The 16,778-nt window shown below is 42.3% G+C and overlaps 1 protein-coding gene across 6 annotated transcripts in view; it reads left to right on the top strand.

Annotated features, from left to right (window-relative positions):
• Positions 1 to 16,778, top strand: part of DMD (dystrophin) — a 2,064,872-nt gene that overhangs the window by 1,939,409 nt on the left and 108,685 nt on the right. For all 6 annotated transcript variants that reach the window (XM_082609524.1, XM_082609526.1, XM_082609525.1 and 3 more), the window contains one exon: positions 11,651 to 11,725. In XM_082609524.1, coding sequence (XP_082465650.1) covers positions 11,651 to 11,725 — 75 coding nt within the window. The remainder of the gene's footprint in view (positions 1 to 11,650; positions 11,726 to 16,778) is intronic.

Here is a 16,778-nt window from a genome sequence, read left to right as displayed (position 1 = left end):
TCTGAGTTTTAAGACTTCTGAAGAGTTGAAAGTTACCAAAGCTTAACATTTTTTAAATAACATTTATCTTAAGAGCAATGAGTAACGGAAGATGCTACTTGGCTTTAAGGAGATTTTGCACTAATGAAGAGATAAAGATATAAACATGTCTAAAGAGTTAATGAAAAATTAGTTACTTATAAGTGTTCATGTATACATAGACATTAATTTTCAGAGAAATAACTTGTATATTTAAAAATTCTATTCCTCATATCTGGGCCAAGTCAGATTTGTGATAGTCCCATGCAAAACAAATGTCTAGTTAGATGCTCCGCAGATCTATTTATGTCTGGAAGAGTGCCTTAGCCGTGTAAGCTGTCTACTGTAACATTGTTTTCAACATTAAATTAACTGTCAAGCTGTCCTGCATCAGTGACACCACTTGGTAGCAAGAATGGGGAACCCTGTGATCCAAGATCTTCCTGCTTTGTCCCTCTGCCCCAAGAGGTTTGCAAGGGAAGGATGGTGCTCTCTACTTGGTATTCTGCATTTTGTTGCTTACAGTTCAATTAATGTGTCAGAAGTACGTTTGCTGCAGGTAACAAAATACCTGACCAGCTGTATCTTAACCACATAGGGGTTGATGTTTTTTGTATACCAAGAAGTCTGGAGACAGTAGAGAGCTAAGGAAGAGTTCAGTGATGCCATCAGAGATCTGGGCCTTTGTTCTGCTGTAGTATGCTTAGTGAGTAACCTTTGACCTCCCGGTTGCTTCATGACTGCTGGCCCTCAGGCAGGAAGGAGAAAGGACCTTCTTCCTCTCAGGCTCTTTGTCTTTCATTTTGGAAAAGGAAACCCTTCCCAGCAGATATCTTGTCAAGCATTGACCAAAACCATGTCCACATGGCTGCCACTGGCTATAGATTAGAGAATTGAGATCCTCCAGCCTTTGTAGTAGAGAAAGACCAGGGAGAAAGACTTTGAAAATGAGTATTGAGTGAAACAACCTACAGAATCTGCCACAGTTAAATACAGCTGAGTCAACTTTCTAGATTAGAAGCATTCTCTCTAGATCACCTTTGTTCTTTCTCCTTTTATTCCACCTTCTTTATGTCTGGGAAAGTCTTGATATCTATGTTACGTGTGTTTCAGAAAAGAAGCCCAAGCTCAGGCTGTAAGGGGTAAGTAAGCAAGAGAATTATTCCAGTGATTCATCCAGAGCAGTGGGAAGTGATATTATTTGAAGAGAAATCAAATGTGGTGTCAGTGTCACTAACGGCTTAAACCTGGTAAAAGTAGGGAAGTTCCTTTCCGAATTTCATTCAATTCGAACCATTGAGCACCAACATTTATTGCCCTTCGGTGCCAGTGATATTGAACACAACACGATCTTTCCAGAAGTCTCCATCTCATTTTCTCATCTTTTCTTCCTCAAGTAAAAGAATGAAAGATAAAGCTACTTCTAGTTAGTTATATCATTCATTTTTACCAGTATTGCTATAGATTTTATTTTTATTGTATATTGAGTATTTAAATAAATCTTAAGCCTTTGTGGGCTAACGTAGAAATTAATCACTATTTCATAAAGAACATGGCTTATATGGAAAATTTTCAGTTCCATTAACCTTACAGATGTTCACTGGAGTAGTTTATGTCGTGTTGGAAACTACTTTTGCATCTGATATATACACAGCTCTTTGCAGCGTATGTTTCTGCTCACATAAGCAAAGAAAATACGTATTGATTTTTGTGTGAGTGAAATATTTATCTTTGTGTTTTTCCCAGTATTTTAGAAGCCTGAATCTTCAACCCCTGAGCTTAGTATACAGTTAGGCCCGTAATAGGTGCTTAGATAAATGTGAATTGATGATTTTTAAATGTATAAGTAATGGTCACTTCACGATATACACTCAGTGGACTAGTTATGGGTTTTGGTCCTGTCTTCCCATATTCTTGTGCTGGAAAAGTAAATGTACTGAGGCAACATTTTTGGTGGCAGAGTCCTTTAGTTTGAATGCATTAGTAAATGGTGGAGTCCAAAGAATTAATAGCTGGAAAATGTTTGGAAAACCCAGTAAGAAATGTTTCCACAGCGTAATTTGAGTGAAAGCCAGATAACAGCTAGTTATTGGAGGAACTCGACAGTAAAAGCTTTGACATAGACATGAAAAAGAGGGTGGAAGTAAATTTGGGGGGAGAATAGGAAGTGGTCTGGCTGAGGCAGAACTCCCAAAAGAAATGCCTCCTGGGGCCAAACTGGTCATTTAAGTGACTGGAGGTGGCTGAGTGGGAAGTGGGTCAACCTGAAAAGCTTCTCTTGGGGCTAATTGGGCCTCAGCTTCCCCCACTGACATGCAAGAAGGTGAGTCTTTAGGTTCTTCCAGAGAAGCAAGACGATGGGAAGTCTCCAGATTTTTAAGTGTTGGCAAATCATTCAACAATTAAAAAAACCATTACGGGAGCCAAAACCAACCAAACAAACAAAAACAAAAAACAGGTCTGCAGACTAAATTCAGCCAGTTTGTGCCCGATGGTCCGTGGTTACCGGAGAAATCATTGAAAGGTGAGGCTAGCATTAAAGGAAATGGACATTTACTGCTGTTTATTTTTATCATGAAAATAGATTTACCACAGATTCCCCAACTGTGAGAAAGGATGGTAGATTTGAAATAGGTAGTGTCAACCCTATTACAAAGAAAGTGTGTTTTTCCAGCCCCCGACAGATAGGGCACAAAATTTTTAAAAACTGTTTGTGAATTTGGTTCTATGAAAAATTGTAAAAGGTATGAAAATCAAGTCACATTTGATCATTTAAAAATGTCTCCCCTTTATTATACAGAGTAAACTTTAAACTGTCTCTGCCCTAGAGAATCTTGGATGTGTGTTCATTTGTGAAGAGAGTGTGGAAGGGATGGTTAATTAATGACGTGTAGAAGAGAGTTGAAGGAGACTGGGGTAATTTTATAAGTTTGTGGAGTTCTGATAGTTGCGTCGGTTAGTTGAGTTGCCCGTGTTAAGGCTCAAGGAACACACGGGAGAGCAGTGACTGAAGGTCCTGAGTCAGAGAAAGGCAATAATATCGTTCAGCCCAGTGATGAGAGTGGACTGTGTGCCTGTTAGTCTCTTGTTATGGAGGAGACCAGAAGGAAAGAGCATTGGCTTGATTTGGTGTGGTTCTAACTGGAGCGTGAAGAAGATGACAGGGAAGGCTGATCAGAGGTAGAGGACCAGTTTAGAGACCTTGCCGATTGATGTTTCTTCTGACCCTAAGGATGGCAAAGAAGGAAGTGCTTAGGTGGAATAGCTTTTTCAGAGAGTTGACCGAAGGAGAAAAGGCACAATATGGAATTCGGGAGTACGGAATGAAGTTAAGGATTTACATTCTTCGAGTGCCATGGCACTTGATACCTCTGTTTTCGGTGCCTTACATCACTCCCAGGTTTAGTTACTTCTGATGCCTCCATGTCTGGTGCAGCTTCTTCTGAGATCAACCCTCCAGCCTTCTGTCAGGGTGAAGCCAGGGGTGGCTAGGATGCTTGGCTGCATCCTTGGCTTCATGGGCTAGGGGAAAAGGTGTTGAGGGCTCTAAAGACTTGCAACTGCTCCCTGCATTTTCAGCCACAGCACAGCCCCCCGAAGAACCCGAGGCCTCTAATTTCTGGGACTTCTTGGCTGTGTAAGTGGGCACATGCCTCTTCTTAGTGCCCCACCTGCCCCTCTTCCCCTCACGTGAATTGAGGCTTGGGGTTTCTCCTGAATCAGCTACCATCAGGTCATCTTCCAAGCTTCCAAGACACTGGAGTCTCTTCTCATCTCCTCTCCAGTTTTGTCTCTTTTCTTTTAGGTAGATGTCATTTTTAATTCTTTTTCTGTCATCCTAGTAGTTTGACATGAGAAATAAACGAGTCTGTTCCATCTGCCATGTTTAGCTGGAAGTCCCAAGACCTAAGTCCTTAACATGAAGTGCAGGGCCCTACAGTGGGCCTCCCCCTGCCTACCTGGGGTCATTCTTCATCCTTGCGCTCTGAGATTTCAACAGTCTGGGCCTTCTTAGGATTCTTAATGGTCTACACGCTTCTCTGCTTACGAGCCTTTTTTGAACATGCTGACCTTTCATCTTGCTTTGCTCTTTCTACTCTTCACCTGGCTAACTCCCATCACCCTTCAGATCTTTGCTTAAATGTCACTTTCTCAGAGAGGCCTTCCTGGCCTGTGTTTCCCTATGTGCTCACTCTCGATAAGCATTGAAAAGATAGGTGGAAGGATTATGAATAGATGGATGTCTTTTTAACAGTATTTTTTCCTGGGGCTTCCCTGGTGGCGCAGTGGTTGAGAGTACGCCTGCCAATGCAGGGGACACGGGTTCGTGCCCTGGTCCGGGAAGATCCCACATGCTGTGGAGCGGCTGGGCCCATGAGCCATGGCCGCTGAGCCTACACGTCCGGAGCCTGTGCTCCGCAACGGGAGAGGCCACAACAGTGAGAGGCCTGTGTACCGCAGAAAAAAAATACATATATATATATATTTTTTTTTTCCTTGAGTAACATTGATTTATAACATTAAATGAGTTTCAGGTGTACAACATTATATTTCTACTTCTGTATACACTACAGTGTGCTCACTACCAAAAATTTAGTTTCCCTCCATCACCATAGAGTTGACCTTCTTTACCCATTTTCCCCTCCCTGCCTTGCCTTTTAGTAACCAGTACTCTGTTCTATCTCTGTGTTTGTTTTTATTTGGTGGATGTCTTTTAAAAAGCTATAAACCAGTTTTGCCTAAAGAGTCTTTCTGAATCGTTAATATTATTTTATATATATATTTTTGGTGGACAAGGCTTTGAGAATTAGAGCCCAGTTCCTTTCTGATTTGAAGCTTAAGTAGAAGGAACATGGTGCAGCAGTGTCCACGTGAGTCACCTCTCCATTATCTGGGGGAGAATTCAGGCCCAGAAATAGTATTTAAGATACACGGTGCCTCCCTCCCACCTCCCCGCAGAACTTTACATTGGCCACTTGTTATAGAAACTGCTTTCTCAACAAACCTTTTACCGGAGCAGCAAACAAGAAAGCAAAGCTAATTTGAATTTCAACTCTTCCATGAGAACAATGTTGCTAAGAGGTAGTGAGATTGGGCTGAGGGAGGCCAAGCAAAAGGAGGGAGCCAGAAAGGCCTTGAACAACCCACAGTCAGGATTTGGTGCTCTCTTTGACTTCACAGTTGAACTTCCCTATTGTTTTATTTTTGGTTTGGGTTGGTTTGTGTCTCTCTTTCTGAATTCTAAGTCTTCCACATTTGTGCTACCCTGGATACTTTATTTGCTTCTCTTCATTTTTCAGAAGAATCCTAGAGAATAACTGGTAGCAAATAAGTAATACCGTTGCACACCTGGAAACAACTGGATAGTAATTATAAATGCACAGACTCAGTTTTCTGCAGTTCATACAAGTATGAATGTGTCATTCCTATTTATCTCTACGTAGGTTTATTTTTTTCCCCATTTAAGTAAAGCTCAGCATTGATGATGAGGTTTTAATGAGTGTAGATTGTAAAAGGCCTCACATACATCTAAAAAATTATAGACCAAGTGTTATGTGTTAATGTACCTCCTCTCTCTCGGCTAATCCTTTAAAGATACGTTCCAGAAATCCTCCGTATTATTGAAGAGTTCTTCAGGAGTTCCCCACAATTCTACTTTGTACTCTAAAGCTTCTGAAGCCTGGATATCTTGGCTTAACTTGCTTTCAAGCCAGACTTGGTTTAAATTACTCAGTTTATCTCAAGCCTCATAAAGGCCTGTCCGTGGCTCTTGCCTGTTCTAGTGAGTTTGAACCGATAAGAATAATACTTGTCTTGTGGAGAGTCCATTAGAACGCTATAGGAAGAGTGAGGCTGGGGAATCAGAGATATGTTATTAATATTTTAAAATCTACTGGCTTTCTATATGTTATATTAGTGTAGGGGGAGACTGCCTTGTGTGGCTTCTTTAGAAAATTTGGAGAATTGTTAAAATGGACATGTGTTAGTAGTTTAATTCACATTGTATGCCAACACTGAAGTTGGAACTATACCCCCCAAAAATCATACTTCCTCTAGATTTTATTTTTCACTCATGATCACCTGAATGATTTGGAATACATTTGTGCTGGGAAATAGAGATGGTAGGAAACAAAGACCACACCACGAATTCACCTGTTGGGATAATCTTCAGCCATCCAGCTCTTTCCACTCATTACGTTTATGGGGTCATTGTCATTCTTTCTACCTAATATAGATAAACATACTGAAACTTTGGGCCTTTCTAAAAAGTGTCCACAAGCCATTGGAAAGCTGGACCGGAATACTCCTTGTTTTAAATTCTAGACCTCAGTTCGGTCATAGGTAGCAGGATTTTTGAAGTATGATTAAAAGGCAGAAAGCAGCTGTAAAATTGAAATGAAGGGCCTTAATGTTTTATTTCTATAATATTTTCCAAAATTTCCCATAACTTTAAAATGCTGAGGCGTTTTTCAGGCGTTTTGCAAGAGCAAGTCCAACAATGTGTAGGTTTATGGCTCAAACTTGATCGGTCATTCCTCTTTTCTGGTGAATTTGACACCTTCCACCACTACCTTCCACAGAATGAAAGTAAAAGTCATGCAACAGAAATTCTTACCAAAGTCAAGGGAAATTCATAGGCTAAAGAAAGGTGCAGCAAAAGCTGTTATTTGTTTTGTGCCTCAAAATAAAAGTCAAATGGACCATCACGTCAGTAGCTGGTGATTCAACTTGAGAGTGTAGATGGTGTCATATTTCCCCTTGTTCCTTAAGTTTCTAGATTTCTCCATTTTTAGGCCAGAACCAGCCCTGGATAAAATAATTCAAGTCATGAAGAGGAATGTACAGTTGAGCATGTTTATCCTTCCAAGTGCGCTCGCTACCAGCTGCCATGCAAACATCGTGTGACTCGTTTCTTGGATAGTCTCACGCCTCTTGAGTTCCGGTTGTGAGAGCTAGTGAGCTCATCACAACTTGGGCCAAAGTCCTGGAAAGGCAGCTTCCAGGGAAGGTGGAGGCCGGCCTCCCATGGGGGGTGGGGATGGGGCTTGAAGCTTTATTCTGCATGCATACTTTAGCTACGAGGTCAGCTCCAGCCTCAGCCCAGGACAGTGTCACATTGTCCGCAGCTGTACCGCATCTTGAGGTTTCAGTGTGTATCCTACACATTTTCACAAGGCTGCAGAGACTTCTCTCTCCCAGCTGTAAGCCAGAGGGCGGATTCAGACAACACAGATGGTTAACCCTCTGGAGTAGGACTTTCAGGGCACCAGAACTCCGCTGCAAGTCACTGATGCTTACTGGATGTAAATTTGTATGGCTTCTGTTGCATTATGTTGAAAACTAGACATTTTCCCTGCTACTTTCTTTTGCTCTTCCTGAATCACTGTTTGATAATTGGTTGGACTGTGGTATACAGAAAACTGGTGGCAGAAGTCTTGTTCTCTGCATTGTGTTTGGGGGTATGCTTGAAAGGGTGTCAGAGTGGATTAACGCCAGGTAGAATGTGCCATAGTTAGAAGGATGTGAAAGGGAAGAAAGTTTGAACGGCTTCAGGGAAGCTGAGAGCAGTGCTAGAGCAGGAACGTTCCAGATGCTTGTCTCTGATAGTATTCTACCGTGAACCACGCCCTGAAAGAATCAGATAGATCACCCTTGCTTCTCCCACTTGGATCTCTAGCTCCTGGAATTTACCAATTCTTGATATGAACTGTGAGGCTTGGATGGGGCTTCTGACCTCATTTAGACCATTTGTCCTGAATTCTGAATAGATCCAGGAAAATCGGACAGAGTAGACACTTTTAACTTATTGAATACCTTTTATTGGCATTCATCATAAACAAGAGACCCACAAATATATCCCAGAGGTGAGTTTTTGGTCTAATGGACTGTAATAGTCATTAAATACTCTAAAAGCCCACAAAATGGAATGTAGAAAGACAAAAACAATAGACCACACAGGTCTCGGTAGAGAGTTTATACTTGCACTTTAACAACACGGAACAAGAAACTGTATTAAAATGTACAATTAAAGACTCCATTGTACTTGAAGGCGCATACGAATTACCTGGGGATCTTGTTAAAATGTTGATTCTGATTCTTAGAGCTGGATGGGGCCTGAGATTCTGCATTCCTAACAAGGTCCAAAGAGGTGCTGGTGCTGTTGGTCCTCGAATCATAATTTGGGTAAAAAGGATCTGCCCAGGTTCTCTGGGGTAGGTATGTGTTGGTAGCCACCCGTGGTTAAGACATAGGTGAGGGCTGCCTTCTTATCCACATCTTGGCTACCAGGTTTTTAATGAAAGCAAGCCTCAGAACAAGCTCTGTCACATATGAACACTTAACTAGCCACAGAGCAGAGAACAGTTTTAAAGCCTGTGCCCAAGGCACAGTGAAGTCACAGCCCTGCCTTTTTGAGTGCTTGGCGGGAGAGCCTCACAATCCACACCTGCCACAGTCCTTAACACAGTGGTTCTCAAAGTGTGGTCTCTGGACCAGCAGCATCAGGAGCACCTAGAAACTTGTTAGAGATGCAGATCCTCAGGCCCTCTCCAGGCCTGCGCAATCAGAACATCTGAGCATGGGGCTTGGGAATGTGTATTTTTAACTAGCCCTCCAGGTGATTCTGGTGTACGGTCAAGTTGGCAAACCCCTGCTGTAACAGCAGGATTTTGTCAGCCATCTAACTGAATGCAGGCAACCAAGAATCCGGTGAACTACAGCTGGAGATTTTGGAATCCGGCCTAGGGCACCATTTTTAAAGGTGGAGGGCCTGCTAGATTCTTCCCACGCCCTGTTAATGTAAGGGCAGGGAATGTTTCTATTCTCAACCCTTTTCAACAGTCCTGGTATTTTGTAAACCACTAATATCACTAACACAAGCCCATCCAACATTAATTTGGATACTAGGTGTATTAATAGGATTTTAGGTGTAACAAGAGCTAAATATAGCTGAAGCACTTACCAGTGGCGGCTCTGGAGTGAGGCTTTTTGATTAATTGCTAGCCAACCACCCCTGGAGTGTGCTTTCCTGATTAAGACAACTGACCACCTCTGCAATGTAGCTAAGCTAACACACACATACTTCATATTGTGCGGTCCCTGTGAGGGTTTTTCTAACTCTTAAAATCTACTTTATTGAGGCATACTTTAAACACAATAAAATGTACCCATTTTAAGTGTACAGTTTTTGAGTTTTTGCCAGACGTATGCACTCAAATAACCTTCATATCAATCAAGATATATAACATTTCAATCACCTAAAAAATACCCCTGTGTTCCTTTCAATTAGTTACCCACCCCGTCCCCACTCCCAGCTACCATCTATCTGCCTTCTGTCAGAGTATGGGTGAGATTTACCTCTTCAAGAATTTCATATAAGTGGAATCAAGCAGTATTTTTTTTTTTTTTTTTTTTTTTTTTACTCTTTGTGCCTGACTTTTACCCAGGGTAATGTTTTTCAGATCAGCTCACAATGTTGCTTTATCAGTAGTTAGTTCCTTTTTATTACAGAGTGGTGTCCTGTTGTGTGACTACACCACAATTTGTTTATTCATTCTACTCTAGTTTTCTTTCCAGTTTTTGGGTATTATGAATTAAAGCTACTATGCGCATTCACGTACACATCTTTTTGTGGGCATGTTTTTATTTCTTTTGGCTGAATATCTAGGAGTCGAATTTTGGGTCATAAGATAGATGTATGTTTAATTTCATGAGAAATTGCTAACCTGGTTTTCCAAAGTGGTTGTACTATTTTATATTCCCACCAACAGTGTCTGAGAGTTCCAGTTGCTCCACATCCTTGCCGACATTTAGTATTGTCAGTCTTTTTGGTTTTTACATTGAAAATTTTAAAGTAAATTACAGACATTGTTTTTCTTTCCCCTAATTTCAATTTAGGTTGTTATATTTGGTCTCTGCAAAGGCCATCAATCTAATAATGTTGACCGAAGCAACTTGGATATGGATTAAATTATTTCCCTTTCTTAACCTCCAATTAGAATTGGTTCTGTGGGTGCCGTTTGATTATGGCAGTTAGTCATGTTTGCCAGTATATTTTTTCTTTTTTTCATTCTTTTGTTCATATATTCATTCAGTTTGTCAGTCAGTCCCTGAGCTGTATTAGACCTGCTTTTTCAGAGAGCAGTTGTATGTTAAGTCACTGGGAAATAGCGACAGAAGTAGGGGACAGGGTACTTGTCTTCAAGGAGCTTTTTGGAGCTGGGTTTATGAAACATCAATACACAAAAATGCAAGAAAAGAAATATATCTTGGCGTATATCAAGGCTTACGCAAAATTGAGTGAGGGCATCATCTAAATATAGATTTCTGCTAGGTGAGGTGAGTTGGCGCTTGATAGACAGGTGACAGTAGAAACCACTGTAGCGGAAATTGTTGAGCTGTTAATCCGTGCAGAATATTAGAATGATTGCACCTTAGAATATAAAGCTAAATGTTTATTTTAGTCCCAGTTTTATTTTACTTATTTTAATCTCTTTTAGAATAGCAGTATGTTCATTAGTACAGAATATGTACAGAAACAAATATCCATTCTGATACGGATTCGCAACTTTTCTTGTTGACATCTAGTATCTTTTTTTTTTTTTTTGCGGTACGCGGGCCTCTCACTGTCGTGGCCTCTCCCGTTGCGGAGCACAGGCTCCGGACGCGCAGGCTCAGCGGCCGTGGCTCACGGGCCCAGCCGCTCCGCGGCATGTGGGATCTTCCCGGACCGGGGCACAAACCTGCGTCCCCTGCATCGCCAGGCGGACTCTCAACCACTGTGCCACCAGGGAAACCCTAGTATCATTTTTGTATGTTTAGCTTGCATCCAAATTTTTGAGCAAAAACTTCCAATTAGTACGTGTGTTTGTACACACATGTGAGTTTGTGGACTTCTTTTTAAGCCAGCTCTCTTTTATCCTGTGTTTGCTGAATTAGTTACTTTCTAGATAAATGCAAAATAGTTAAATAGAAGGAACCTGTGGGATCAGGTGGCCCTAAACCTGGAATGAGGGTTAACTGTGCCAATTAAATTTTAAAATACATCTCACACACAGAGACACACGCCTGTGTTGGGTAAGAAATATTCAAAATGTTAACAGTGCATATCTTTGCGTAATGGGATTACGGATGATTTGTTTACTTGATTTTATATTTTCCTTTAATTTCTAAGTTTTCCACAGTGAGCATGTATAACTTTGATAATCAGAAAACCATGTTATGTTGCCACTTGATTGTTTGCTAAGTTCTCATAGCTGTTTCAGGGAAATTTTCCCTGTTCTCTTTCACCTTGTGTAGCAAAGATTCACTACAATAGAACCAAGATTACAGTCTAGAAAAAAGAAATACCTGTCCTTCTTTTCCCTCTTGGGCACAAGGACTATATGAGCTCCCTGCAGGCTATGCCACTGTCGCCCTCACAGAACTTAGCTTTCCTGATTGTCAAAGAGCAAAAAGACATTTTTTTTTCTTTCCCCATATTGACAGAAATTCACCTTTCCAAAATTGGGGCATATACAAGAGATTTTTTCCCCCTAGCCTCTTGTTGTTGTTGTTGGCAAATTATTGGGAGTTTATCTGTGCCTTTTGAGAAAATAACAAATGATCTTTGTTTTCCCCCTTTTTTCTTCAGCTGACCTGAATAATGTCAGGTTCTCGGCTTATAGGACTGCCATGAAACTCCGAAGACTGCAAAAGGCCCTTTGCTGTAAGTATTAACCAGTGCTCGAAATACTTGATAGTTATTCTTTGGTTTAAAAAAAAATGGTTGGGAGTATTTGCTGTTGGAGCGGGGAGAAATAGCTCTCTCAAGGCCAGGTGTAACATAGAATTCATTTTTTTAAAGTATCTTTGGCTGAGTGTTCACCTAGACTGCTTTGTTACATTGTTTAGAATCATTCCTGTCACCATTCCTCAGCTACTGATGTTGAATTGATAAGATACCAGTAATTTTTATTTTCTAACTAATGGCGTTGGCATCCAGAATTATCTTTATGGAACTTGAATTATCTCCACCTGTTCTGCCTTTACTTCTTCTTATAAAATGTATTGAATATTTGAAGTATTAGCATCAGATTGCCTTACCCAAACCAGAGTTCACAGATGTGTATTGTTTTTTAGCTTGAATGCTAATGTTCAGATAAATACTGTCATAGAAGAAAGATGACAAGATTGTTTTTCTGCTTTTGCTAAATAGCTTACATCAGTGGGAAAAATTCCCAAAGTGTCATACAATGCTGTCTGTTCATCAGATAGTTTATATATGTTACCAGATATAATATTGTTCGAGAGCCCATGTATGTTGTTAATGTGACCATGAAACAGATAGGCACAGTCCCTACCCTGATGGAACTTACAGTCTAATGAGGGACATACAGGGTGTCCATAAGTCTAGAGACATAGGTGTATGTATATAAGATCATCAAGAACATCTACAATCTGTAAAAAAAAAAAAACAAAAAACCTCTATTAAGGCTTTATGGGGCTTCCCTGGTGGTGCAGTGGTGGAGGGTCCGCCTGCCAATGCAGGGGACACGGGTTCGTGCCCCGGTCCGGGAAGATCCCACATGCCATGGAGCGGCTGGGCCCGTGAGCCATGGCCGCTGAGCCTGCGCGTCCGGAGCCTGTGCTCCGCAACAGGAGAGGCCCGCATACCACAAAAAAAAAAAAAAAAGACTTTATGGACACCCTGAGAAAAAGTGAAGGGACAGTTTCTAGGTCATGTGACAGTAGAAGAGCGGGTACCATGAGTTGTGGGGGCTGCTTGACGCGGTGGTATCTATGATACGTGAGTCCAGAAGGGTAAGCAGAGCTCACTCCAGAAAGAACGTTCTCATCAGAAGGCAGAGCATGTGCTGAGGCGTGGGGTCCAGAGATGCAGTCAAGAACTGCAAATACTGCAGCATGGCTAAAGCACAGGAGCTCCAGGGAGGGACTGTGGTAAAATATTCGGCTGGGGGAGAAGCAGGAGGCAGATCGTGAAAGGGCTTTTAAACTTAAGTTAAAGAGTTTAGAGGTCAGTGGGGAGCTGTGCAATGGGATGGCACGACGGGCTTGTCATTTAGAAAAATGGCTCTGGCTGTGGAATAGAGCCTTCACCCTGGCGGTGGTGTACACCTGCTGGGGGAGAGACTTGGTGAGCAGTTTCAGTCGTCTAAACGAGCAATATGGTGGCCTGAGTTGGCAAAGGAGGAACGGAGATAAGTGGGGAGAGTTGAAAAATACGAGGTGGAATTGATAGGGCTTAGTGATGAGTTTGATGTGCCAGGTGAGGGGGAATCAAGGAAGATACTGAGCTGCTCACCTGGGGTGAGTGGTGGACGTGCCTGGCAGAGCTGGACATAGAGCTGTGGCTCTCAGGAGAAACATACGGGCAATGTTTAGGAATCATAAGCGTGCAGATGCTCGGGGAGAGTGTAAAGTAACAAGAAAACAGGATTTAGGTACAGAGGGGACTGCAAAGGAAGACACAAAGAAGGTATAGTGGCACATACTGCTCGGGCAGAAAGAAGGGGCCTGCCACCGGGGTCAGATGCCGCTGGGAGGTCAGGGTGAGGTTGGCAAAAGTGTCCTTTGGATTTAGCAACGAGGAGGTCCTTAGTAAGTTTGGTGAGATTTTAGAGGCACGGGGGAGGTGGTGAAGTGGGCTTCAAAGTAAAGCAGAAGTGGGGATGTAAAGACAGTTGAGACGATTCTTGGAGAAATGTAGTTGTGAAGGGGAGGGAAGAGGGGCGGTAGTTAGCTGGAAGGGGCTGAGTTGTTAATGGAGCGCATGTGCACATAGGTTGAGAGACTCTTGAGTCTGTTTCATTTAATCTGAGAAGCGGGGACAAAACTGAAGTTGCTGGCTCAGGAGATGCTACAACGTGTGAGTTCTCAGAGGAGAGGGGAAGGTAATCCAGAGGCCAAGAGAAGAAAGGGGACGCCTCTCTTCCGCTGTAAGGAGTGGGGCTGAGGAAAGCATCTGGGCCGGGCTAGGTAACTTAAGGAGACCTAGTGGGAAGCGGGCGAGGTATGCCCGCGGGGAGGGCTCTGTTTTCTGTGTGAAGGTGGAGGAGAGGTCCTGTGCTGCAGCTAATGGCAGAAGGGGATAGAGTCGAGGTTGGCCTTAACCTCTGTGGAGAAAGAGAGGGCTATTTTGAGAAGCAGCATCGTGGAGCCCAGAGTCTGCTGAGCGGTTTCCGACAGCACCAGTCCGCGGGGGTGTTTCTCCAGGCACAGCCAGTAGTCAGGAAGCGGATGGTTCTGTCCCAGGTGGGCAGAGGCCAGCCGGGCAAGTGAAGTAGGGATTTGGGCCAAAGAGTGGTTAAGTGGTTGGAGTGCTGTCCGTCGCGTCTGCATGGGGTAGGAGAGGCTGTGAATTGGGGTGGAAGCTGGTAATCAGGAGGTAGGGGGATCGAGAGGCCAAGTGTCCAGGGAGGTAGAGGAAGAGATTGTGCGAAAGTGACTGGAAAACCGAGACGTTGTGGTCACACAGCAGCAAAGCTAAACGTTATTTCAGAAGCGGAGCAGTTCGGCTGGCTGGGTCTAGGATATGACCATTTGCGTGGGCGGCAGAGGCGGACTGGATGTGGATTTCCATGGAGATGAAATAGGAAGCTAATGAACTGAGAGGCTGCCAAGGATGAAATCACCCCGAATTGGGCCAGAGTTGGGGAAGAGCAGAGGGCTGTGACCCCTGGCTGCCAGATCTTCAGCCATGAAGGCGTCTGACCCAGGGGGTCTGCAGAGGCTAGCCGTAAGGTAGTCAACTGGTGTTGCTCGTGCGTGGTTTTCCACATGGAGATGGAGAAGAAATGGCCTAGAAGTGAAATTATTTGGAAGGAGAGAGTAGGCTTTTCCTCCTTATCTTGGTCTCTCCAATGCTGAGCACAAAGCCTGGCACAGAGGAGGGCTTAATGTGTTTTCAAGGAATGGATGCATGAATGAAAGTAAATTCAGGCTTCCATTTCCGTATAGCTTATAGTCTGAAGCTATCATTTTTCAGCTATATAGCTGCCAAGTGGTTTTTAAAGGACTCCCCAGGCTTAGGATTTCCTTGGGGACCTGTTAATGTGCCACAGCTGCAAAGAGGCAGTTTGAGGTGCAGTGGAGTCGGACGGCTGGATGGAGAAAGTCTCCTGCCTCTTTTTCTTCTTCGGTCCCCACGCCGTCCCAGAGGAAGTGGCTTCCATTGAGAAAGGGGCAGTTATGAAATGGTTACTGTAAAGTGCTATAGTACAGAGAGAGATGTAAAAGTGAGATACGAAAAGTTCAGAAGAGATAATCAGCTGTTCCAGGTTATACTATGAAAAAGCCCCCAAATTGACTTCATTGGAAAACTCCTTTCCATAGCGTTCTTCTTGACCTTGGATTTAGGCATTATTCAGTTCTCCTCCTGTTAAAAACTCTTTCTATTCACATATGTGTCTCATTGTCTATGATTTCAGTGTATGTTAACATTTCCAATAAACGCTGGAAAAACGGGGATTTGATATTATAAAAAATTTTGGCCATGGGCGATTATAACCTTGTAATAAAGCTAAGCTCTGAATGTAGACTGTAGAATTTTCACTTTTAAACAGATTTGAAATTCTCAGCATTTCCTTTCTAAGCATGTCTTTTCTCATATTTGAAAAAGATTTAGGTACAGCAAAATTAGGGTGTATTTATCTAAATTAAGTACTAGATTCTCAAGAATGGTAGGAGGTTTCCACGTGTCGTATGAATATAGAATGAAGAGTTCACCTATCCTTTTATTATTGAAAACATACGTGGTCACATTACTTAACTAACTGTTCAGTAAATGATTTCAGAATTTCCTCTTAATTTTAGATTTGCTCTGGCCTTTTTGTCATTTCTGTGCCTGTAAAGCCATGATAAAGAGCTATTGTCTGTGGTACAGACAAACAAAACTTGTCCTGGCTACGTTTTCCAACTGAAGGTCGTGTCCACTAACTCTTACTTTAATGAAAATTAATGGCGTTATCTCAGTGATTTCCTGATGCCAGAAAAGAGTTTGAATTACAGATGCCTTAGAAAATATGCCATGCTACCGCCACTAAGCACTTGGTCTTTTTCACTTTTTTCACTTCACTATCAAAGCTTCAGTATTGCAGAAACCTGAATACCACAGTTTTATCCACTATAGAGGATTTGCTGTTTAAGTCTAGAGCATCACCATTGGCCTATAATGTCCCCAGTTTGTAATCCGTTTAATGTTGCATGACTCCATACTGCCTTTCAAGGCATTGTGAATGAAAATTAAACGCGACAGAAAAGCAGAGACAAAGAGGAAATCTGGGTAAGAAGGATTTATAAGCCGGTTCATATGGCTGATACCCCACTGAAAGTTATGAAGAAGATAATCTAAGCTTTTTCTTTCTTTTTCTTTCTTTACAGTTCTCAGCTGTAGCTCTCATGAACACCCTATAGGTTTGCAGCTTCTAAAATTAAAAATATAGCCAACTTCTAAGAGCAGAAATAAAAATGCACTTAACAAAGCCCATGTATTTAGTTTATTAGTGTGTGGTGGGTTGGAGAGAGCCCAAACCATAGGGCTAAATATACTGCAGTTGATAAATGTGACAGATATTCTGCAAACAAGAAGTATAGAACAATTTGCTTCTGTTCAGCAACTAAATCACACAGTAGAGAAATTTTGTACAGCCTGGAGTTGTCTGAATAGAGGCACAATGGCCAGACTCATCCTTACCATGACATACCAGGTTAAAAAAAAGGTGCTCCCTTCTTGGTACACGCACCTCACCTTTTGTGCATGC

Source organism: Mesoplodon mirus (genome assembly GCF_964341445.2).
Source record: "Mesoplodon mirus genome assembly, chromosome: X".
Taxonomy (NCBI): Eukaryota; Metazoa; Chordata; class Mammalia; order Artiodactyla; family Ziphiidae; genus Mesoplodon; species Mesoplodon mirus.
Note: the sequence above shows the minus strand (reverse complement) of the source record. Positions and strands in the feature narration are given on the sequence as shown.